Source organism: Tiliqua scincoides, chromosome 3 (assembly GCF_035046505.1).
Source record: "Tiliqua scincoides isolate rTilSci1 chromosome 3, rTilSci1.hap2, whole genome shotgun sequence".
Lineage (NCBI taxonomy): Eukaryota > Metazoa > Chordata > Lepidosauria > Squamata > Scincidae > Tiliqua > Tiliqua scincoides.
Window position 1 is genome coordinate 201,771,033 of NC_089823.1, and position 26,594 is coordinate 201,797,626.

The window sequence follows — 26,594 nt, forward strand, 5'->3', positions numbered from 1 at the left end:
GGTCTCAAATGCTACTACAATCAAAGAGGTTAAGATGACTGAGCAAGAAACTGCATTGTTTCCGAGACTGCAGTACAGTACAAAATGCACTGAAATAATGGAAACTCTCCAATAGTCTTATGCTCATCAGAATTATGATGGTATTGGAGTAAAAAAACTAGTAAACCAGTAACCACAGAAAATAAAAATTACATTGTTTACTTACCATCTCCATTTTTAAAGATGATTCCCACTAAATCTCCACCAAACACTTTGTTATTATAGACTATCCATAAAGGTTTCATTTTAGAGTCCATGTATTTACATTTCTCCACACTGAAACAAAGAGTAATAATTTTTTTTTTTTTGTAAGTAAAACAGGGAGATTAAAAAGCCACAAAAATGCAACAGGATAAAGTAACTCAAAAGGCATTTCCATAGTAGAACTCTACAGCTTGGACAATTGCCTTTCCAAACTTTCGTTTTGCTGCTACAGTATGAATTATGCTAGCAAATTGGCAGGTTAGCTTATATGGATCTACACCTGGCAACCACTGACTCCAAGTCCTGAAATAACGGTCCCTGTTTTCTTAAAAAATATGTGTATCTACTTTTTATTCAATCAAATTTTACTCGGCTTTTGTGTTTAGAAGTTAAATTTCAGACCACAGTGTATTTACTATAGTGAAAGAAAGGTGTAGCATCATTACTTCCTACTTATTATTACATGTATTTTAACAAGACAGTCAGCATAAATTTAAGGTTGCTCATTATTATTGGAAATTTTTCTGAGAAAAATTTAACATTTTAAGGTTAATTGGAAATATCTGCAATTGACATCTTAACCTTAGGAAGGCAAAGATTTGCTTACGCATCTAGGTCAAAGTAAGAAGGGGTGTTGAGTGTTGGCAACATGAAGCAATGGTCTCATGTGCCAGCAAGTTTGCTGAGCAACACAGCCAACAAAAGTCAAAGAGCAAGAGCCTTCTGTCTGTATTTCCACATTGCAGCTACAGCACACGTGAAAGCAGAAGACCACATCACTTACTACAGTTCTAAAAGTAAAACAGAAGGATTCAGGGGTGACTGGAGATCGGAAAGGGCATCTCTGTATGCTCTTTGTTTTAGACAGGTCTGCATGGTGTCTTTTCCTTTGGCTCTGCTTTGTTTCATGGCATTCAGCTTTATTAGACTATTCAAGGTCTTCATCTTATTCAGCGCTTCAACCTGAAATATATATTTTAAAAAATATTAATTTCTAAGCATTGTATGGTCAAAGTCCAAGTTAATGGCTTAATCTAAATGGCAGGAATTCAATTTAAAAATTTATATATATAATTTCTATCCCACCTTTCTATCCCAACAAATACAGAGCTTTAACAAAACATCATAGCAATGGCCCCTGGCTTCGCTGTTGCTAAAAACAAAGTACAGACGAAGTTCTGAAAAGATACGAAAAACAGAATTCACGGCTCAGTAGTTTCCCCAATTTCTCCAGCATACAGAAGGGAAACTGGGATGTCTGTGTGCTGAAAACCCACAGGAATGACACACAAAGGCACTCTCCCCCTTTTTATCAGCAATCCTGAAAAACAATTCACAGTGTATGCATATCTGAAATGTATAGCAGTCTTAAACCAAGAATCTGCAAACCAACTTTTTTCATTGAAAAACATGAGCTGCTGCTGCATTGTCTCCTTCCTTTTATTTCAATCCCTTGGCAAAGTTGCCAAATTTTTAAGAAAAGCAACAGTTTCAGAGTGCGTCAGTGATAAGATTGTCCCAAATCTTAGAAATGCAATCAAAGCTAAATATCAAACTTCTGGTTTATTGTTTGTTGCTGTGTGCATTTCTCTTATAATTTTAGACATTATAGCTGTAGCATAGAACTTGCTTTTCCTTGGCTCCCTCCAATGACACTGCTGTAGGATTTGAAAGCTTGGTATTATGTGGGTGCGGATAACTGTACCACTCCTCACTACCAAATTATCACTCTTCATTCCAACTAGGCAGCTACTGCCTGACTAGGACTCCCATGATTGACCCTGCCCTTTAAAGGGTTATAGTAGCATCTCCTACTATAGCGCAATCTCCTACTATAGTAATATAGTATAGTAATATAGTAGGAGATTAAGCTATTGAAATGTGGTGTCCACACTGCACTTAATGTATGTAGGACACTACCAACCTACCTAAAATGGGTTTGAAAAAAAATGGCTGAAGTTTGAAACTTGAAGGTCAAGCACATACTTTGCTCATTCCGTTTGTTAGCTAGATGAGACTCTTTCTTCTTATTTCACAAGCACATGTTAATCCATTCCACCATACTTGCATCTTCAGAATTCAGGTGAAAGTGACAAGCTAAATCCGTCAAAACCAATCTTTTTTTTTTTTTTTTTTAACACAAACATTGATTCCTAACAAGCATTACAATATATATTTTGCTCTTATATCCCCTCTAATTTTGTTAAATTTCACTTCTTACAACTACCTCCTTATTGTTGGATTTTGAGGAAGGATTAATTTACTGATTTTTAAATAGATATTTATGCACTGCTTTGCAACAAAAAGTCTTCACAGGTGACCCAGCAAAGGCACAAGACAATGGTTCTCCATCCCAAAGGTACTCAATCTAAAAAGCAGCATAAGGAAGAGACTAGCAACCATCTCTGGAAAAGGCACTGTGCTAGGCTGCTGGAGCTTTCCTACAGATAAGCTGACTCACACCAAGCAGGATGCTGGGGAAGCTGTAAGGAGTTTGATTGTGGAAGTGAGGCTGTACAGACTGGCCAGGTCAGCCATCTGTCAAAACCAAAAGCTGCCTGCATTTCCACAATTCCAGGAGCTGTGCAAACATCAGTAATGAGGGAACAGAATGCAACCTGCGCTGTACAAACAGGAACTTTTTGAAGTGTTTCTACTTTGAATTTCTTCCGTGTTTGTACAGTTGGGAATTTTCTCTGCCCCTTCTTTGATTGGATTGACATGCACTTCCTCCAAAGTGCACAGTTTTACAGGCCTCAAAGCCTACAGCTGAAACACATGCAAAACTCCCATTTCTTTTTCAGAGCTCTCATAAAGTACTTTAAGACCAATAATTTCCCGCACACACACACCTCAAAGCTAAAGACAGAACTACAGTAAATAGAGAATTTTCTATTGCTTATTCCAGAGAGGTAGTTGCCTCAATCTGGTTAGTACTTTAAAGATTAACCCATTTATTTCAGCATACACTTTTGTGAATAAGCTCATTCTATGTATATGATGGTCTGGATTGCATAGGAAAGTTTGTGAACACAGATTCTGTCTAGACTAGTGAAACAAATGACTATAAACCCCATGTTTAAAGAGTGCTATTTCCCCCCCCCCCCAATTTTACAAACAGCAGTACGTTAGAATGCATTTAAGGGAGATACTGCTGCTTATTTATAGTGCAGGCATACAATGACCAGTATACTGTCTAGGTCAGCAACTTTCAACCACTATACTGTGACTGATGTGCTGCGAATGGTCAACAGGTGTGCCACGGGAGTTTGGGGGGAGGGTCATTTATTAGTATTTGTTATCAGGGGATGTGAGCCCTCTGCCAGCAGCGTGGTGTGCTTTGTCAATGGTCAAAAAACCACTGGTGTGCCTTGACAATTTTAGGGCCTTCTCAGTGTCCAATGAGATAAAAAAAAAAGGTTGGAAAAAATTGCTGGCCTAGGTGCTGTGTAGGATTCACACAAAGGATGGCCAGAATTTGCAGCCTAAATAATAATGCCTAGTGAAAACTTGCATCTCCTATTGATGAAAAGCATTACAATGACTATCAAGCTAGATGTTCTATCATTTAATAATTTCAGCAAATCTAGTTTTCATAATGATAAACTGGTTATGGTATTTCAGCAGTTTAATGAAGCACACTAAATATTCGTCACAGAAGGCAAATACCATATAAAGAACGCCTCTGCCCTTGTAATTTGGGAAATGTTGAATCAATCATACACATTCTTTTTTATTGTCCTCGGCACACTAGATTCCGCCACACTTACATGACTCCACTTCTCGGCAAAATGAATGGGCTTTCGGATGAGGCAAAACTGAAGTGTCTCCTAAATGACTGCTCACCAGATATGCTAGAGGGAATTTCTAAATTTTTACTTTTGGTGATTTCTAAGCCTTCTTAATGTAATTTGTCAAAAATGTTGATATTTAGGTTGAACTGTAAATGTTTTATTAGTAATTTAGTATCTTAACTCCGTTTTTGATAAACGGGATTAGGACTAATTATGTTTGCTTTTATGATTTCTCTATCTATGCCTAATAAAGGTTCATTCATTCATTCATTCATTCATTCACTAAATATTCTCTATCAAAACTCAAGGTGTTGAGAACTTTCAGTATGAATACAGTAGAGGTCAGGTGTTCTATCTACCTTGATAAAAAGTGCAGTGCACAAACTAAGTAGGCTTCCCTGGCCCTCAGAACGCCTTGGGGACCCGAGTGCCTGGGAGGCGAGCACTGTGGAGGGGGGTGGATGGTGGCGAGGCAACACCCCTCAAGCCTGACACCTGGAGCATGTCCCCCTTGCCCCCCCCAAGTATGCCACTGTTTACAAGCAATTTGATCAATTACAGGCATAACCAGAAGGCAATCATTTAAGAAAGAAGTACCTGTTTGGAAAGGACTTTCATGTGAGCAACGCTGCCACGGCAGTAAGCTTCAAGTATCACACCAAACTGCACTGCAACAGCAGGTATGTGCATTTCTGATCTACAAATAAAATAAAAATCCCTCCATTTATGATTCTGAGAGACACACTCAATTTAAGGAATTGTACAATGGCTGGAACTAAGTACTTGCATTTGAAAATAAAACAAGTTCTTATCACGGCTTTATAATAACAGACAACACTAAATGTTCATGTACCCTTTTGTAGGGGACAGCATAATACAACTGTATCATCAGTTCCTTGGTGAAACAAACGGTCATTGATTTCAGTTTTTCCCTTTCATTCTGGCTCTCTACAAAAAAAATGTACAAATGCACGTCTGGAATGCAGATGGGAACCTGAAGTATATTCCTTCTACTCACTGAATAGTGCCCAACCCCTCTCTTCATATACCATCTTTTATTCATTTTAGAATATTTTAGGCTGGGCTTGCTTCTCCCTTGAAAGTATGGAGAGACTAAATGGAGAAGTGGAAATGTCTTCTAAAGCCAGTGGTAGGTAGAGCTATCCCCAAGCTGTTTGCTGTTTTTGAGAATTGAGGAATTCAACAAGGTGAGGAACCAGCTCAGAAACACACTGTAAATGGAATGCTAAAAAGAAAAGGGAAACTATTTTTAAAAATATGTACACACTTCACCATCAAAGGGTTATCTCCAGCCTTAGTTGTCCTACTTTCAGAGGTATACCTTTGAGAAACATACAGGTTTTCTTTCCTCATTAGCAGCTTCCAGCTGGTTCAGTTATATCCACCATCAAATGAGAGAAATCACTTTCTGCTTGCAAGTAAGCTACCATAGATACTTGCCTATAAGGTGAGAGACTTTTAACAATACATCAAATATAGATTGACACCTCAACGTATTTGTGGGTCACTCAGGCGTCAAGGCTGTTCAGGCTGTCCCAGCAGCCAGGAGAAGCTTGGAGGAGCTTTAAAAATGTCTGCGGAGGCTCTGTGAAGTATCTCAGGAACTTCTGCGTTACTGCAGACAGCTTACAAACAGGCAGCTTTGCTTACATTTGTTAGAGCTCAGTGGTAGAGTCTTCTAAGCCTGCTCAACTCCAAACCCAGGAGTATCTCTTAAAAAAAAGTGAACAGTGTTGTCTGGCAGCAATTGAAGCAGGGTGCTGTGGTAAGCTGTTTATGTTGCTTTATATTGGTGCTGCATTTGTTTAGGATGGTTTTAAAAACGGCAAGTGCTTTTCTGCAGTTTCAAACCTGGATTTTTTTTTCTTAGCAATTCAATGCAATGTTCAATTCTGTTGCTTTGGGAGGGGTGGTGGTACACAGTACTACCTTGTTATTGTCTTCAGAAACAGCTCCTGGCTCAGATTCTTTCCCCCCCTTTCAATCAGGCTCCAGGGCAAGCTGCAGAATGACAAACATCATTCCCCAAGTTTTACCCCCAACTTATCCAAGGGTCATGGAACATTTCATGATTTTTGGCTGAAAATCTGCTCTCGCCTTATCTGTGAGATAGACTTACAGGCAGATGTCTGCGATGGCTGAAGCATTGCTGAGGAGGTCAACAAAAGCAATGGACAAAAATACAAGCATATAGGCAGACATTTTGTGTGGATATCGAAACTGTAGCCAAATAAACGGAGCATCTGCCTGGATTGAAACGCTTGGTGATGATACTAAATAGCAGAATTTCACTTGCATATTTTGTTGTGGTTGCAGAACTTTCAGAAAAATAATTTTTAAATAAATGGAAATCAAGGAGAAAAGGATATTAATAAGGATATTCCAGGATATTCCTGTAATACGTCTACAGAAGCAGTTACTGGATGGAATGGTGAGATAACTGAAATTCTACCATATAACAGCAGCTTCAGTTGGGTCACACTTGGTGTCTAATGTCTCAGCCACTGGGACGTTTTCATATCTATTAGGTCTGGGAAACGGGCTCTTAAACAGGGCATTCTGCATTTTCAGGTTCTTCAGCGTGAAAGCAAGATGGAGCTAGTTCAGTGGAACCAAACTTGTAGCGTCCAATTCTTTGTCCTGTTGCAGTTTTTGATGCAATAAAAGAGATCAGGTTTTTAGGTGGTAGTTAGATATCATATTGGCAAGTCTTACCTCAGATGCCAAAACAGCATCTGTCCTATCCTCCTGTTTGCCATGGCTTTCTCTAGCAGGAACCTGGAGAGAGCACAGTCGAGAAAAGGTTCATATTTCAGTACTTGCACAAGCTGCAGAAGATACTGAGCAAGTTCTTCATCACTGGAAGAAGATAAAGAGAACCTAGTAACTAATTTAATAGTGACACATACATTAATGGAGAAGAACCATATGCAGCATAAAATGCAACATTAGATCTGCAAAGCAAAGAAAGATATTTCTACTGTTTCACTATTTGTGCAAGGAACATAGAACAGAAAAAAAGGGACGTCATTCAAAGCACACATTTTCAGTGGAAGCTCAGAAGTATTTGTGTAAAGTACAAGTTATACACATTTGGTTTAAACCTTCTGAGGCAAGATCAATAACCATCCTTCTGCTTCTCTGTACTTATCAAATCTGTACAATTGCTTTTGGAGTCATATAGAAATTACAAATACTGATTAGTTTTTGAACAAAAATATTATTTGCTCTTTTAGTAGTAAACATGTTAAACTGTTACAAGTTTATGAAAACACACTGCTGAACTACATCAGAAACACCATTATTTAGGAGTTTCTCTATGTAGAGCTTGGCAAACAGATATGGCAACACAACAATTAATATACGGCACACTTGACTAAAAATTGCTCCTGTGAAGCAGCATGGCAAAGAGACCTGATAAATTTATTTAAGCTTTAAATTATTTTGTTCCTTCAAATAATACATATATCTAGAATGAATTCACAGAAATATAGAACAACCTATCAGAAATAAAAGTTCAACATTACTTGACTAGCCCAGGCCGAGGAGGGCAATTAACTTGTTTATTTTTTGAGAAAGTCAAAATATTTTGTTAACAATCTAGCCTTGAAAATAAAAATGTCATTAATCACATGCAGGGCTCTAGCGATGTCAAGGGCACTGGGAACACAGCAGTGTTGCAACTGATAACCACCAACGGTTTTCTGGACCAAAAATGGCATTAAATTTACATGTACGCATAAACGAGAAAATTTAAGAGCAAGAGGTGCTACCTTAAGAGTGGCCCAAATTAAACAGCCTCCATGAAATTAGACCTACAGGATGTTAGCACAATGCACTACATTCTAGGAAGATGCTTTGAAGTCAGCCATTTTGTTTTCATATTTCCTATGCTATGCTTCTCCTCATCTGGCCAAGAGATTTGTCACAGACAGACGGTAAAAGTCTTTCCCAGATACAGTTCCCAAAGGAGGACCACCCACCCCTGATCCCACAGATATGATAACTAAAATGAGATCCCAGTTAATCCACAGCTGGGACATATAAGACGTAGTCTGCTTCCCAATTTTGAGGATTTATTTTATTTGGGATAGAAGTAAACCAAATGTTTTATGTTTTGTTTTCACTTTTCGGTCAAATATGGAAAGGAAGTTACCCCAAGACTCACCTCATTTGTCTTAAACAGTCCACCGCATATTCTCTGACATATTGATCTGGATAATTGAAATCCAACAACTCTAATGCTTCTCTGGGAGGCAGTTTGGACCATATTTGAAGAAGTGCTTGAAGCTGTTGAAGTAAATAAACAAGATCAGTGATCAGACAGACACATGTTCGAACACAATCATGGACATACATCTTTCTTGAGGAAATGACATGAAGCATGTTCAACACAGGCTCCTGAAACCACCAGTGAGTACCTATTTTCCTATCTTTATTAATTACATGGTACCATCAATGCACACTGGTGCTTACAACAAAGGAGAAGCCAGGTGCCTTCCCTGAGGGGCTCATGATCTAAAAAAGACAGAAGGATGACAACAGGGGGGGGGGGGACAATGATGGCAGAGAAATTGGAAAAAAAATATGCAATAATTCAGGCCAGGGAGGGATTTGAAGACCGTAAGAGGGGGGCATTTTTTTGGGTGCGTAGACAGAAGAAGCAGCAAGAGAGAAGGAGTGGAGCTGTTTGATGGGGCAGGAAACCCATAGGCAGCTGAAGGTGTCTGAACTGAAGCAGTGAAGCAGGAAGGTAGCAGCATACAAGAGCAGAGGGATAAGTCTCCAGTACAGCTGAAACATGTAAAGAAAAAGGTGGAGCAAACTATTCTGTTCTCCAACATTCCAGCTAGAGAGAACAGAATAATTTTTTTTCCTTCTGCTGTTAAAAAAATACAGATCTAGAGTATGTTGCTTTTTCCTTGTTCCTCTAGCTGCAACAGCACAAGCCACCCACTGAGTGGGGAGAACAGAACAAGTGCAGAGAACTGAAAACAGCTAATAAGGTGCCAGGTGAGAACTGGGTAGAGTGGGAGGTGTTTGGGATAAGATAAACCAGGAGGAAAAGATGGTGAATAAGCTACGCAAAAATCACCTTTTAGCTGGAACTTCAAGTAATGAGACGTCTAGGAAGTATTCAGTAAGTATGACTGCCTGACCTAACTGTGCTGTAGCTGCCAAACACTTAATATTTATTATTTCTGTACAATACCAGGTACAGTAATTAAGAAAGTTCTGCCACTGTAGTAAGTACCCAAATGTACACTACATACAGAATATTGTTCTGCCCCACTAAGACTATGCCTGCTTTAGACTTTTAAAATTAAAGGCAGAGGCTATTCAACTAGAAAATGTTAAGTGATATGACCTTAGAGGAAACAAGAGCTCAATGACCTGAGAAGGAGCCAAGAAGATTCCAAAAATACAGCATGTTCTTGTTTACATTCTTCCTCTGAACCCAAATTAGGAGGGAAATGCTGGCCAGCTAGATCAACATCCCAGGTGGGTATAGGCTGACGGTCAGAGGCCAATGAGAGGACTTGTCACATCTGGGCAAAGAGCTTTCCTTTCTTAAGTCAAAGCCAAAACCTCACACAAACACACTAACTCTGCAGAACAATCAAGACAATGATTCTCAGATATTTTAAGCCAATGGAAAGTTTGCAAATTCTCTTAATTATACAGTAATAATTTACATTTATAGCACGCACAAACCATTTTCTTTGTTTATGAACACTGTTCAACTCATCTGAACCTACTCTGTTGCATACCACTCTGTTCTTTTGCCATTTTCCAACAAAACTATGTTAGTAAGCAAGAGAGGGGTGTACTATTGTCCTCCAGACCAGAAATCAGAAGGGGACGTTGAAATGAGGAAACAGATCAGGGAGGTGACAAGGAGGGACAGGGTTGTAATCATGAGGGACTTCAATTATCCTCATATTGACTGGGTCAATTTGTGTTCTGGTCACGAAAAGGAGACCGGATTCCTTGACGTGCTAAATGACTGTGCCTTAGAGCAGCTAATCATGGAGCCCACCAGAGGACAGGTGACTCTGGATTTAATATTGTGCAGTGCACAGGACCTGGTTAGAGATGTCAATGTTACGGAGGCTTTGGGGAACAGTGATCATGCTGCGATCTGTTTCGACGTGCACGTCGGGGGAAGAATACCAGGCAAATCTCTAACAAAAACCCTTGACTTCCGACGGGCGGACTTCCCTCAAATGAGGAGGCTGGTTAGAAGGAGGTTGAAAGGGAGGGTAAAAAGAGTCCAATCTGTCCAGAGTGCATGGAGGCTGCATAAAACAACAGTAATAGAGGCCCAGCAGAGGTGTATACCGCAAAGAAAGAAGGGTTCCACTAAATCCAGGAGGGTGCCCGCATGGCTAACCAGCCAAGTTAGAGAGGCTGTGAAGGGCAAGGAAGCTTCCCTCTGTAAATGGAAGTCTTGCCCTAATGAGGAGAATAAAAAGGAACATAAACTGTGGCAAAAGAAATGTAAGAAGGTGATACTGGAGGCCAAGCGAGACTGAGGAACGCATGGCCAGCAACATTAAGGGGAATAATAAAAGCTTCTTCAAATATGTTAGAAGCAGGAAACTCGCTAGAGAAGCTGTTGGCCCTCTGGATGGTGAGGGAGGGAAAGGGGAGATAAAAGGAGACTTAGAGATGGCAGAGAAATTAAATGAGTTCTTTGCATCTGTCTTCACGGCAGAAGACCTCGGGCAGATACCGCTGCCCGAACGGCCCCTCCTGACCGAGGAGTTGTCAGATAGAGGTTAAAAGAGAAGATGTTTCAGACCTCATTGATAAACTAAAGATCAATAAGTCACCGGGCCCTGATGGCATCCACCCAAGAGTTATTAAGGAACTGAAGAATGAAGTTGCTGATCTCTTGACTAAAATATGCAACTTGTCCCTCAAAATGGCCACGGTGCCAGAAGATTGGAGGATAGCAAATGTCACGCCGATCTTTAAAAAGGGAAAGAGGGGGGACTTGGGAAACTATAGGCCGGTCAGCCTAACATCCATACCGGGTAAGATGGTGGAATGCCTCATCAAAGATAGAGTCTCAAAACACATAGATGAACAGGCCTTGCTGAGGGAGAATTAGCATGACTTCTGTAAGGGTAAGTCTTGCCTCACGAACCTTATAGAATTCTTTGAAAAGGTCAACAGGCATGTGGATGCAGGAGAACCCATGGACATTATATATCTGGACTTTCAGAAGGCGATCGACACGGTCCCTCACCAAAGGCTACTGAAAAAACTCCACAGTCAGGGAATTAGAGGGCAGGTCCTCTCATGGACTGAGAACTGGTTGAAGACCAGGAAACAGAGAGCGGGTGTCAATGGGCAATTTTCACAATGGAGCGAAGTGAAAAGCGGTGTGCCCCAAGGATCTGTCCTGGGACCAGTGCTCTTCAACCTCTTCATAAATGACCTGGAGACAGGGTTGAGCAGTGGGGTGGCTAAGTTTGCAGACGACACCAAACTTTTCCCAGTGGTGAAAACCAGAAGTGATTGTGAGGAGCTCCGGAAGGATCTCTCCAGACTGGCAGAATGGGCAGCAAAATGGCAGATGTGCTTCAATGTCAGTAAGTGTAAGGTTACAGGTAAGTGTAAGTAAGTAAGTGTAAGTGTAAGTAAGTGTAATCCATTACGGGTTACAAGCCATGTGTGTATGCAACCTATGCCAGATGCAAGGGAGGGCACCAGAATGAGGTCTCTTGTTATCTGGTGTGCTCCCTGGGGCATTTGGTGGGCCGCTGTGAGATGCAGGAAGCTGGACTAGATGGGCCTATGGCCTGATCCAGTGGGGCTGTTCTTATGTTCTTAGGAATAGAATCACAAGAGAACTGTCTAGCCTCCTATTATTTTCCCATGGTAAAGTATTAGTCATGAGTGAGTGTGTATGAAAGATGTAATCAGACAACTTATCCTGTTCTTTCTGGAATTCTCTCTTAACTAGTTTTTTCAAAAGGATCCAAAGCATGACAAACAACATGTTTTAAAAGTACAGGTTTCCAACTAGTCTAACAAGTATAGTGCCTCAGAGTCACCCGATAGAATCCCTGGTAACAGCATAAACAAATTTAAAAGGTGCTGCATTTGTGGGAAGCATTTGGTTCTCAGGCTGAGTTTTAGGTGTTCATGTCTCATTCATTATTACGAGTTCATAGAGGGTATAGGAAGGCCCTCTGACATAAAACCAGCAACCATATAGAAGATTTTAGGTAATACACTCATATTTGCTGTCAGGGTGAAAATCTGACTTAACTCTGCATATGTTGCCCATGTTAGTTTATTATATTGGGAAATGGCTCCAAGTTGTGGGATGTCACGCTATAACTATCGCTGTAAACATTCACAAGCTTACCTGGGCAGGAAGTCCCACAGAACTATGATGAGATCAGGTTACACGTGAGAAAAGTGTTTCATTAGACCCAGTTTGGGGGACTCAACTTTCACTGCAAAGGTTTATGTTTTGATGAGCACAGAAATGTTAGTTTAAAAAACCCTACCTTTCATTCTTTTGTGCTTTTTTACACATATTCCAAGCCAGTGTTCTCCCACTGACGACTGCTTTGGCATCATGAAAAGTAAAATAAAATTGAAATGACATCTTCACTGCATAATCTCCAATTGGGGATTACACTGTGAATTGTCACAGTATCGTACTGTCAAATCTGATTGCCTATATAGCAAGGTATGTGGCTGCACACCTGTATCCAAAGCAATATAGCATGGACAAATGACATCAACATCCAATGCACATCCCACTGCAAATAAAACAGTTTTGATGAACGTTCAGATCTCACCTATCAACACTATCACTTCCAATGGGACATGCATTCCACGGTGCAACTGAATTCACATCACTTCCTGCTGCAACTCAACAGGGGAAGGAAGAACTGTTCTGGGTGCTTTAATGTCAGGGGAAGCAGGGCCCCTTTCTTTTCCCCAATTCCCCCACCCTGTGCAACTGCTGACAGTGGTTTGCACTGGCCATTGCATTCACAAGATGTACCCTCAATTTCAGCTCAGTACTAGTTTATTTTAGAAGAATGAATAAAAGGAACTCAACTTGCAGCTTGTTCTGAATTATGTCGAGCAAGGGAGATATCCATTTTCAGTAAGTTTTATTCAGTTATAAATAAGAGGTCTTAATTGCTATGTGTTGTTTCTCTGTCCAGTTTAGTGGCCAAGTTGGGACACAGAAGAGAGCTGGAAATGGTCATTTTGGTGTTCTGTAACACTATTTCTGCAAAGATCCCAGAACTACAAAAAGGGGTGCAGAATTACAAAATCCACACATGTTCAGTAATACAACATGGGTAAGCTGTAGGAGTTCACACATGCAAAATGGGGCAAAGCCAAGGCGAACAAGCCTTTAAATTCATGGACTAAGGATGTGGTACTGCATGAAGAAATCACACTATATATAACTTTGTGTTCAAGATCAAATATATCTGAAAAACAAGATATGCTTGTTTTGTTGATAGTTTAGCCAATCCTAGTAACTTGACTACAGACTTGATGAAGAAATCTGCTCTTTTTATATTGCTTGATATAAATTAGATATAATCTAATTTTTAAAAACACAGGGAAATCACCATCTCACATTCCTAAGCAAATAAAATTGCTCACACATTGCTCTACACCAGTGTTTCTCAAAGTGGGTCGGGACCCAGTAGGTGGGTTGCGAGCCAATTTCAGGTGGGTCTCCAGTCATTTCAATATTTTATTTTTAATATTGTACTTGATACTACCATGGCATGTTTGGGGAAATGTTACATATCTGTACTTTGAATAGGCTACTATGTATATGCTTTTAACAATGATAGTCAATGGGACTTACTCCTGGGTAAGTGTGGGTAGAATTACAGCCCAGGATTGTTAAAAATTTTCCTGCCTGATTGTGTCACTTCTGGTCATGACATCACTTCCGGTGGGTCCTGACAGATTCTAAAAAGTGGGTCTCGGTGCTAAAAGCATGAGAACCACTGCTCTACACAAATCTTACTATTTGTCTTACCTGAGCTACATCTTCAAGCTTGCTCCACTTCACAGAGAGCAAGAGCTTCGGCAGAGACTGCGGAAAATTCTCACGACAGTCATACCGCAAAGTCCAGATGAGATCCATTTCATTTTCACACAGCTGAGACAAAGGATCCCTTTCCATTATCTCCTTTAGTTCAATGTGGAACTTTTTGCCACCACGGCCCTAAAAAGACAAAGACTAGTAATAAATACCATTTATAAAACTGCATAAATTTTTCCATTCACACATAGTACACACAAATGCCATAAGCTAGCCAAAACATTTAATACAAAACTTTAAAAGTTGTTTTTACACTTCACATGGAAAGCCACTAGGGGGCAATGGTGGTGTTTTCTCATTTAATCTGTGTCAGACATGGAAGTGCTTATTGGCATCAAGATTCAAAACATGATGAAAATTAACATTTGTAAGAGCAAAAGCACAGATGGGTTCAACACTATGTGAACTCAGATGCTGGCAGTATTGTGATGACTGGGGAGCAACTGAAAACTTCTAACCTAAAACTGAAGCAGTTTTTTTTGTTTTTTAAAAAGATGTTTAAATTGGCATTTCTGCATTTCTAGGTTTAGTAATTCAAGTATTTAAAACATCTGCATCATCTAGGATGCACATTCAGGCGTAATGGTATCTCTTCCTGTGTTCTATCCACAACACCACTCACATATGAACAGGAGAAAATTCATTGAATTTCAAAGGAGTTTTATCATGAATAAAACGATCTCTCTTTATAAATAGATTTTTCCAAGGCACTGTCATCAAGTGGATTTACTCTCCACCTGTAAACAGCATATAAGTATGGCTGCTTCTAGAAATACAAGTACCACAATGATTCAGAAAGGAACAAAAAGCCCTCATCATTTATATCGATGTTTATTTTCCATATTTATATCCTTCGCTGCTGAAAAAAGCATCCAATATATGCTTTAAATTCTGATTACTTTGAACACTGGCATTGAATCATTCATGACTATGCTGAATTACATACAGTGTATGTGTTTAAGTTATAACGCTATATTGAGCAAGCAAACTTTTATGTTTAAACTTTTTTACACTCATTCTTTAAATATGTTACATTGCATGCTGGCCTCCATAATACTCAGTTGGCTATAAAGGGTAAGCCAGAGCTATTATGCAAAATTTTGCCCATCTTTTTCTTAAATCATAGCAGAAATAATTTCTAGGAAATAGTTCCTAGGGGGAGTTAATATTTCTGAACATATTGCACCTAGCACTGCACAACTAACAATAAGATGGTAAAAATATTTTATGTTTTTAATGAGGAGATTATTATTTCACCTTTGATACTTACTGCCATACCAGAACTATCACTATGTCTTGCAATTTCAGCTGCCTTTTCAAGTATCTGTGAATGAATAGCAATCTTTAAGCATCAGAAAGAATTTTTAATATAATAACACTGCAGAAAACACATTTTCTTGAGCCCTTCCCAAACTGAACCACATTACACTTACACAGAGGTTTTCAAAATGGTAGCTATACAGCATGCCAATATTCAGGGTTATGTTAACCAAAGAACAGATAAAGACATTTTTGTGACAAGCACACAACTTAATCTTTACACACTGTGTGAAATTTGTCCGGGAATACATATTTCAAAGCATTTTGCAGATTTAATTATCATTCTGGGGGCCTCATCCTTTTATTCTGAGTGCTAAACACTTTACAAAACACAACAACTGAATAACTTTACAAATAAGCCATAAGTCATGAAATGTGAATCCAAAAGAAAGCATGCAGGGGGGAAAAAAGTAAACACAAGCATTCTCGACAAGCTTACCTTATCAAAGGGAGGGTAATAAATAGGAAGTTTTGAATACTCTTGAAACTTGATGTGCAAAGCTGTCGCATTTTCAGTGTATGGATTTGTCTGTACTGTTCCCATTGGATTCAACATTTCTTCAAGCTCATCTAGGCAACCAAAATAACATCAGTTGTAAAAACATGCAATCTTTTGTTAAACGTAAGCTATAAACACTGAAGAACCATTTTTAGCAGAAAAAACCATGGGTGCCATAACAGAGATCAAGACAAGCATCATATCTTAAGCTTCTGATAACATAATTCTAACTTAAGGAGAATATCATGAGAGAAGAAGTTACTAATTGCAAATAAGTTGAACAGCAAGTTTGGTTAATTTCCATCTTCTTACGATGTGTTTTGCAAGGAAATCTGTAATTCGAAGAAATAACTTCATTTCAAGATTATCTGCACAGTTCAAGACAGAGGGAATGACCCACTACAGAAGAGAAGACAGTCAGATTACTTCATGTTGCTCAATGCTACCCAGTTCAAGCACAATGATAGTAGAGGTCTACTTTCAATATACTGTAGTAGCAGGACCACCCTTCAGACAACGCCTGGAGTTGTAACGTTTTCTATCCCTTCCCTACTAGAGACATTCATTTTAATACAGAAACCACCTTGAGTACTGTATAGGAGTAAGAGTGTACAGTGATTTCCTTATTTAAATTTACAGTAAAATGGAGCAGACTAATTGCAATAGGTTTCAAGCATGTAGGATTATCCCCACTGTCCACAGTGGACCGTTTGTGTGCCCATAATCTCTCAATTTGCTTTAGAGTGAAATACACAGCTATTGCGGAAGGTATGGTAGGGATGGTATATTTGTCACACTTTGATGGAAAGGATTATGACACTTAGAGGACTTGAAGTCCAGAGTAATTTAGAATCATGCATTGGCAAACACACACAAGACTTTCCCCTTTGAAACCATTTAGGTAGCACAAGTCAGGGAAGTGGTTTAAGAACAATTTCATCATTTTCTTCAGAAAAGTTCAGGGTTGGAAATTGATTTTTCTTTGCCAATTTTTTTCCCCTCTTCTGAGAACAGTTCAACTCTTCTGAGCCAACAATTCAACTCCTGAAAATTACAGCACTTGTGCAGTAAGATACACAAGAAGAAAATATTTTATACATTGGTAACAGAATAATGCATTTAAAGAGAACTCCAACGTTGCAAAGAATATATTGGAAAATTTTCAGGACACACAAATTAGCATAGATCCAATGAATAACTGCTGCAAAAGCAATCTCTTTTTCATACAGGTGTCATCAATGGGTCAACTGCCATCATTTAAAATATTCAGCCAAAGTTGCGCCTTCGTACTGAACAGGTATTACTTTCTCAAAGCCAAGTTAGATGATTAAATGGAAAATAAAAGGTTTGAAATTTGTTATAATAAACTTGTCCCACAATTACATACTTAGGATGATTTGTAAAATAATATGAAACATGAATGGCATCTTCTACCCTGCCTCAAACTAGAACAGAATCTGCCTTCTGTGGGGCAAGAATGTGAAAGAATGTTCAATCTACAAAGCTGCACTATAGGTGCTACCTTGAAGAAGACTCCTTGGAAATAAGTACAGTTAGGCCGGAATCCTAACCAACTTTCCAGCACTGACATAAGGGCAATGCAGTTCCAAGGTAAGGGAACAAACATTGCCTTATCTTGAAGAGGCATCTGTGACTGCCCCCGACTGCAGCACATGCCCCACAGGCACAACTATGCCAGTGCTGGAAAGTTGGTTAGGATTGTGCCCTTAGCTTAACAGAAGGTACTAGCAGAGCAAGTTGCATCTGGTGTCAAAAGGGGTCCAATATCTTTTCAGGTGTGTGTTCGGAATGAAGGCATATTTAGATATAACTGCACTTCATGGGAACTGCTGGAAAAATTCTTCCCTATGATAGCAGATTGATGTGATGCAATTCAATGTATTGGAATGCTGGCCCTACAGCTACACAAATCACATGGAATTTCTCCACACCAGTTCCAATCAGGAAAGAGCAATAAGGCATAACATGATTCTGTCGGAATTAAAGGGGAGAAAAATCTCAATTTAACATGTCCTTTATGAAGCTGCTACCACGTGGAATTACTGCTATGGGAGAGTTTCTATCTGGGATAATGTGGAAACTGACCTCTTCATTTGGATGTTCTATGTCTTTTTAATTGCTTTTATTTATTTGTATAATTAACCAAAGTTTATTCTTATGTGCTCAAAACACATCAAATTCCACAACAGAAAAAAGGATTGCAAAGCATCCAATAGTGATGCTACACAACCGTTATTCCTTCAGTGGCTGCCTCCCTGAAATGAATGGAGGCTATACAAAAGCACTGCATGGTAAACCTTACCAGGAAATGATGACCAGCTGTGTAGTACATGGTCTCCAGTTTTCAACTGACCTTTAAAATCAAACACCATGGTATTGACCCATGCAACTGGATAGTGCTGCAATTAAAAAAAAAAAAACACAACTTTTCATTCAGGCAAGCCCAAAGCATACAGAAAATTTTAAGACAGGAAAACATTACAAATCCAGGGGAAAACACAACAAAGAGTTTCTAATTAAGATACTGATTTGGAACAATTCTAGATGCCATTCAAAACATTACAGGTTACTTAAAAGTATTTGTGAAGCTAAACTAACCCAAGCATCAAATATCAATATATGCAAACTAATGACTGCTTAAATAGTAACACTGGTACATGCCAACCCTTTTCAATTAGGAAAGTACCTTAGAATAGATGTATGGGCTCGTTTGGATTATACTAAATTTGCCTGACTGGTCCTTTGCGATAAAAGTCATGCTCATGTCACTACCCTTGATTCTTAGAGAGTTCTCTCAGTTGCTGGAGGAGAGAGGCAATTTGTCTGAAATTCCCATCTTACCTTTAAAGTAGGAACTGAACAGGGGCAGTTCATCTGAACCAACCCTGTACAGTTCCCTCCCCCCAAAAGAGAGTGGCTGAGTCGAACATGAGTGTGCATGTCTTTTATTGAATAGAGCAATTTCAGAGTTTAACATATCATCCCAGTTTAAAAAATCGTCCCAATTTTTTCCCTGAGGTTCTTTAGGGAACTTGCACACATTTTGTTGCATGCAACAGAGATATAAACACTGAGGGAACTCATATTCGCCATTGGAAACACAGATGTAGCCACAGTAAACACACCATGTAAAGCACTGGACAGCTCTAAGAACTGATATAAATTATTAATTAAGAAAGCAGAATCATGAAATTTCAATAGACTTTTAATTTCCCTCCCAATGAGGCAGTTTTCTTCTCTGTACAGATATAAAAATGCTAATATATGTAAATCATACACTCTTATTTTCTGCCAAGCCTTTGGCACAACTCATCCCCCCAGTCCCACCTATTTCCTGTCCCCTCCCCTTTAAATGTAGTGGATAAGACTGCAAACTGGGAAACTTGAGTTCAAATTTCACTAACTTAGTAGGCAGCATTAGGCAAGAGATTTAGGCACCATCAGTCCCGGCCTTCCAATCAGCAGTAAGGGGAGAGAATATATTTACCATGCAGAATTGCTGTAAAGATTGCTACATAATGTAAAAGAAACTCTGAATACACCAAATAAATGCTGTTAAAGACTTTAAGTATTAAAGTTTGAAGAAAATGAAATATCAACTGTTTAAAAAAAAAATAGCTCCAAGTATTTTTTTAAGAAGTCATTTGGAATAATTCTGACTTTTATTTTGTAGTTCAGAATTTTAAAAAGGCATGGACATTTTAAAACAAAGCATGCATACACAGGCTACAAAGTACAAGCAACAGGAACATAAAAAAATTAAATGTAACTATTACCACTTTCCCAGCTTTTCTAATGGTCTGGTATTTGGAAGGATTAAGTGTCTTGGATGACTTTTTATTTTTCATTTTATCCATCACAGCATAAACCACGAAGCACAGCCTAGCCATTCTTGGCAAATCACAGACATTGATATCAAATTCCAAGGGTTCACTCCACACATGGTCATTTCTCCCAGATATTTCAGAGCTTACTCTCGGCTCACAAAGGAGCTCAGTTCCATGGAAGAGACCAGCCCTGACATGAACCTGCAAAAGAGACATGATAAGAAAGTATCTAAACATATTCCACAGAACAAACAAATAATTGTAAGGATTATTAACCTAGAAGCATTTATTGTATTAAAAAAAACAAGCAGCTTTAGAGTATTTGTACCTACTGGTGAGCAGATACCAATATATGCTGGAATATTAGCTATGGTAAGTGTTTACTGCTTAGAAAAACCATGGGAAATTATTTTTGATGCTGAGGATTAGGAACAAAGAGTTAGTTAATTAAAAGGGGTGATGCCTTTGAGATCTTCAGGGTCCCTCTGTATGTGACCTCAGAAGCAAATTTTACAAGGGAGATTTCTATAAATGAAATTGTTAGTTTTTTATTCATTGCATTTCTCAATGGAAATAAAGTTAAAAATGCTTGAAATTAATTTTTTTATTTTTTACAGGTTGATAATCAGGGACCGGCATAGTGGACTTCCAGACCAAGAGAACCTCTGTTTCATCTGGATTTAAATTTCAGTTTGTTTACCCACATCCAGTTCCCAACCGCCTCCAGGCAGTGCTCCTAGAGCTTGACAGCACTCCCAGTATTAAATGGAGAGAGGGGGATAGGTGTAGTCAGGACACTCCACTTCAAATCCCCAGATGACCTCTTCCCATGATTTTATGTAGATGTTAAACAGAATGGAGGACAAGACAGGCCCCTGAGGCACCTCTTGTTCCAATAGCCAGGGTGCTAAATACTCTGTACCCCCTTCTAGGACATGTTGGTGAAGAAGGAATGGAACCACAGCAAAACAGTGCCTCCAAGCCCAAACTTGGCTAGCCACACCAGGAGAACACCATTAGCAATAGTATCAAAAGCCACTGAGAAGTCCAGCAGGACCAGCAGACACAAACTCTCCCATCAAGACCCTGGGAAGGTCATCCTCCAGGGCCATCTCCATTCAAAAGTCAAGCCTGAAACCAGATTGAAAGGAATCCAGATAATCCTCATTTCCCTTCAGGAGCCTCCATAGTACAGCCATCACCACTGTCAATCACCCTACCCAGGAAGGGAAAGTGAAACTGGCTGGAAATTATCCAGTATGGTGGTATCTAGGGAGGGCACCACCGCCATTTTCAATGCCACTGGCAGCACTCCCATCCTGAATGATGTATTAACCACTCCCCACCCACTTGGCCAGACCTCCCCAGGCAGATCTTATATTACTGGGCAAGGATCAAGCGGTTAAGCAGCTGGCTTCATACAAAGGCATGCATACCCAAGGCTTTTGGGCACCCAGGGAAACACCATGACATCATGCAATGTCATGACATTAGCATGAACACAATCCAACGACTTCTCCATTTGGGAAGCAGCTGGAGTGCAAGCAAGCAGTCAGTTGGATAATTTTATCTGACCAGTTACTGTGAGGGCGCATGTGCTCCAATTGCTTTCCCAATTGGGAAGCAGTTGGAGTGTGAGGGCAATTTTGCCCGACCAGCTGCCAAGACGGCACATGAGCACCAACTGCTTCTCAACTGGATTAAGCAATTGGAGTGCATGCTCTAGCGCCCAGGGCAGACACCCTCTTTTGCCCCAGGGGCAATATGCCACTGGCCTCACATATCAAAGGAGGATGTCCACATCCTTAGGTTGTATAGGATGAAGAGAATCCAAGACAGTGGAACCAACAGATCCACCAGCCTAGTCATTTCCTCATTCCAGAGCTTTGGATGAGTCACTGACACTGACAGCGGGGAAATCCCCCGAACCTCAGGAAACCACATGGATTCATCATCAGCCTCTGGTAGGGACCATACAAATTTGCCCCCACCTCTGTAGGGGTAAGGGGCCTAAACCCCACCAGGAAGTGACCTGTCTATGACAAAGCAGTGATCTTAATCTTCTCCACACTCAGATCAATATCCACTTGCCTGGCAATAAGTAAGGTTCAAAGTGTCTCACCACATGTGTCTGGACAGAAGTCAATTGAGACAGGACCATGATTGCCATGGCGGCCATGAAATCCTGAGTCACTTCACCACTGGGGTCTCTGGAGTGGACATTGAAGATCCCCAGGCCTAATAGTCCAGGACACTCCAAGGCCTCTGCCAAGATCACCCAAGTCAGCTTAGATAGGAAGACAGTTGGGCAGCAAGTCGGGCGGTACACCAGCAAAATCCCAGTTTTGTCTTGCCTACCCAGCATGATGTGAAGGCATTTAAGCCCAGCAGACTGCTGGAAAGGGTACCTGGTTAGGGGAATGGCATTGCAGTAGACCACTGCAACTTCACTGCCCTACTAAATAGAAGAAACTAATTCTCCTTAGTCGTTAAATGCATGTATGATTTTCAGAAACTTGAACAGTTTTTTTGTCAATGTGATTGTCTCTACAGTTTCTGAATTTTACCATCATTCCAATAAGCACTACAAACTAAATTCAATTTCTTTCTCTCCTCTGTGTGAAAATTAAGTCATTCACTTGATTTTGTGTGCCAAACAAAATAAAGAAAATGCACACTATTCTGTTTCTGAGACAAGAGTGCAAAGTAAGGGCTTTATGTAATTGTGTAATAAATTCCTATGTGCTAAACTTGTCATCTAAAAGCTACCTTACAGTTTTAGAGGAAATGCCGCATCATTTGCTTCTCTGATCAGCATGCTTTATAAAGTAAATTCAGAATGCTTTGCAAGACCAGATCTGGACTTTAAGAAATTTTATCCCAAAAATTCATAAGAACTTCTGGAGGCATCCCAAGCAAGAACAGTCATTGATTTGCTTAAAACAGGGGTGCCCAAACCCCGGCCCTGGGGCTACATGGTGCCCTCGAGGCCACTCAATGTGGCCCTCAGGGAGCCCCCAGTCTCCAATGAGCCTCTGGCCCTCTGGAGATTTGTTGGAGCCCTCACTGGCCCGATGCAACTGCTCTCAGCATGAGGGCGACTGTTTGACCTCTTGTGTGAGCTGTGGGATGAGGGCTTCCTCCACTGCTTGCTGTTTCAGGTCTATGATGCAGTAGTGGCAGCAAAGGAAAAGCCAGTCTTGCATTGTGCAAAGCCTTTATAGGCCTTGAGCTATTTCAAGACCTTTATTCATTCATATAAGTTCATCTTTAATATATTCATTTATGTAAACTTATGTAAATTTATTCAAATTTTAAATGTAAATGAATTCTTTTTTCCCCTGGCCCCCCAACACAGTGTCAGAGAGATGAGGAGGCCCTCCTGCCAAAAACTTTGGACACCCCTGGCTTAAAACTAGGCACTGTTTAAATAACCATATTTGTGATAGCTGACAGACTATACAAAAGTCACTGGAGTAGTATCTCTTATGTTTGAGTAATAGGCATGTGCAAGAAAATGTTTTTTGTTTCAGTTGTTTACTTTAATGTTCATTCACTGTGTTTACGATTTGATTCATTTTATTATTGTTCTCTTTCATTTTTATTTTACATTTATTCCAACGGACACCACACCATCTACTGATCCTTATAACTTCATCATTTCCTAACAGGATTGCATTAAATATCCAAACACTCTTATGGTTTCACCTGCAAAATGTTAGACAGATTGGAGAAAATAAACTCATTTTATAAGCAATTTAAAACACACACTCATTTTCTTTAATTGTTGTATTAAGCACAAAGTCATAAGAGGCCTGTCTTTCCTGTCATGCTTGTAACTCTGGTGTTTTCTGCCCAAACTGCATTACATTTTCCAGAACTGTACTACTCCAATTAAGGTATCATACTTGAAAAATTCCAGAGATTTAATACAAAGAATCAGTCTTAAAGACAGTTTTAAAAAGGGGAACAGGAGATCTACACTGATATGATTGCTTTATAAAACGGGTACCTTTTGTCCAATCCCTATGAAATGTTGCACAGATGATACTCAAAAAAGTAGTACAAACTCTGAAAATTCCATGCAATTTAGTTATAAAGTGACCAAGTTATAAGCATCAGAAGATTGGGTGGGTCTTTACAGATATAAATGCAAAACAAAAACGAATTCCAATTTCACTTTCATTTTCAAACCAAAATGAATGAAAAAGTATAGGGTACATTCACTTTCATTCCCATTCATTTTCAAAATGAATGCACATGCCTGTTGGAAGAGATTTACTTACTTTGGCAGGTTCTTCTGTGTTCAGCTTGTTGCCATCTACCAACACAACTCTGAAAGGACTGGTAATATCCCATACACTCTGTTGGAGGAAGGAAACAGCAACGTACAGATCAGAGGGTCCTGGAAAAATGTATAATTTCCAAGACTAAAGTAATGCTGCTGATTTTTTTTTTAAATCTTGCACTAACCAATGTCTCTTTTGGCCAAGGGATGATAGTTAAGGCTATAATATAAACATTAATCAGGAGATACGTTTAAGAGGTGTTTGTTTCCAGTGAGTAAGATAGGATTACAGCCTTATAGAACATAATGGGCTTATTTCTGAGTAAAATAAATAAATACTGTTTTCAAACACCTCTATATTAGCAGCTGCATTTCTATTTTGCCCTTCTTTCAAGGAGCAAAGAGTGATACAAGGTTCCTTCACTCATTCTGTTTTCACAACCATCCATGTGTTAGTTAAGCTGAAAGATAGTTACTTGGAACAGTGAGGAATTAAACCGTGGTTTTTCTACTCCTGTTCCACCACTGTACAAACTTGCATTTCTCAGACAACAAAATTGTACCTTCCACACATGATGCAACTGTGTTCTTAAAACGAATTCCCCCATCTAAATAAACTTCAACAAAGCAAACTCACAGCTACAGGTCGTGATTTTTTTGGTGGTAAAGGAACAGGAAGGTTGTACGATTTTCGATTTATGGCAGCTTCTATGGCAATCATTTCCTGTTCACACATTTTCTTTATGCTGCAGCAGTGAACAAGAGTCAGCTGAGGAAGTGCTCTGTTCATCACACAGCGACGGATATACTGAGAAGGGAAGGAGGAATTATTCTGTTATTTGCATGCTGAAAATGAAACATGGCTGAATTCCAAGAGACATTCTATTTACGCAATGGGGTTTTGCCAGCCTCCCTCCTACGATGTAGTCACAGTGAAGAGACAGTCCTGAGGTTGAGGGATCCTTGAGAACAGTGAGAGATAAGGTGTGGGGAGCTGCTGCTGAAGGGGGGAGCCAGTGGAAATCTCAGGTCCCTTGTGCAGCAGAAATTGCCCTTTGGATCCAACTCAGTCATTAATTAAAATGGATTTTGATCTAGAACTAGAGTTCAACATCAAGAAATAGCCTGGGACAATTCTTGCTTCTTAAATCAGTTAGCCAAGTTACTGTAAAATACATGAGCTCAGATTCTGATTTGCTGCAACTGTCTCAGTCCAAGACTTCACAAAACCTACAATACGGTTCAAGTTCAGAAATGATTGACAGGACTTGTCTAACACTTCACATTTCTTGGTGACCAGGCAACTAGGATTTTTAAAAGCTCTGGAAGAAGGTACAATGTTTTAAAGAATGATATAGCCACAGAAACATCATGTCTGCTGTGCGATTAGAATTTGGCTTGATAATTTTTTTCAAAACAGTTTTGATGGTGTCCCAGTGACTGTTTGCTGGTGACTTCTCAACCCATTTCTACCCAGCCCACAGGTGTACACATTTGATCCCTGTAGTGTATATGCAACGTTGGGCAGAAATAGCTTAAAAGTTTTTTTGTTTTTAAGATGAACATTTTTGAGGGAAGCAACCATTTTTCTTATATCATGTGCTTTGTAAACTGCTTTGAGAGCTTTTCTTTTGAAAAGTATATTAATATTCATAAAAATGTTAATAATAAGAGTATTTTTAGATTTTTTCATCCAAAGATGAAGGCAAATGAAGCAATCGGACACAAAAGTTCTCATAACTTCCATTTCGCTCACCTGAACAACAGCAGTCACCAAGTCCATATCCCAATATATGGTAACTAGTACAGAAAGAAGTTGCATCTATGTAGTTTTCCTAGACTGCATAGTTTAGTCAACACATACACACACCACTGCATTTTCCAAAGGCAAAGTCTGTGGATTTTCAGCACAGGGTTCTAGGTGCTAAATATAATCTGACAGACATAACCCACTACATCAAGCTAAGTTGATAAACTGCCCTAACTGAAACTCAGAGTTGAATATTCAATAGCTTAGGTTCTGCAGCTTATAAAATACATCAGGACAGAAGTAAATAATTACTACCTCTTCCATATCCTTTCCAAGATGAGTAAATCTGCAATCCTGTGCATGCTTACCTGAAAAATAAGTTCCACTGAATGCAATGGGACTTACTTCTAAACATGCATTGGATTGCACTGTTAAAAGGCTAAAGCTACCCCATAAGCTAACAGATGTAAAGATTGGTAACATTTTTAATGTTGTATGCTTCAGTTACTTTGCTCATGATAGTGTTCATTTTTAAGTTTGGTGTTCATTTAGTACTCTCTATTGCATATCCAGACATGAGGCTTGTAGAGAGCACGCTTGTATATGCTATACAAAATGAATCAGAGGGCAGATAGAAATCATTAGCAGTACAGGACCAAAACATATGGTACGAATGGCTCTCTTTCATTCAGCTTTATTTTGTGGCTGTGGCCATACTTGGGG

At 39.5% G+C, this 26,594-nt stretch overlaps 1 protein-coding gene across 1 annotated transcript in view; it reads right to left on the minus strand.

The window, feature by feature from the left end:
• PIK3CB (phosphatidylinositol-4,5-bisphosphate 3-kinase catalytic subunit beta) overlaps window positions 1–26,594 on the minus strand; it is a 100,915-nt gene that overhangs the window by 20,234 nt on the left and 54,087 nt on the right. Inside the window, exons 7-18 of the mRNA XM_066619384.1 lie at window positions 24,759–24,929; window positions 24,120–24,197; window positions 19,783–20,034; window positions 18,309–18,405; window positions 15,926–16,056; window positions 15,437–15,490; window positions 14,101–14,289; window positions 8,227–8,348; window positions 6,774–6,917; window positions 4,635–4,734; window positions 1,028–1,206; window positions 206–315 (exon numbers count right to left, since the gene is read on the minus strand). Of these exons, the coding sequence (XP_066475481.1) occupies window positions 206–315; window positions 1,028–1,206; window positions 4,635–4,734; window positions 6,774–6,917; window positions 8,227–8,348; window positions 14,101–14,289; window positions 15,437–15,490; window positions 15,926–16,056; window positions 18,309–18,405; window positions 19,783–20,034; window positions 24,120–24,197; window positions 24,759–24,929 (1,627 nt within the window). The remainder of the gene's footprint in view (window positions 1–205; window positions 316–1,027; window positions 1,207–4,634; window positions 4,735–6,773; window positions 6,918–8,226; window positions 8,349–14,100; window positions 14,290–15,436; window positions 15,491–15,925; window positions 16,057–18,308; window positions 18,406–19,782; window positions 20,035–24,119; window positions 24,198–24,758; window positions 24,930–26,594) is intronic.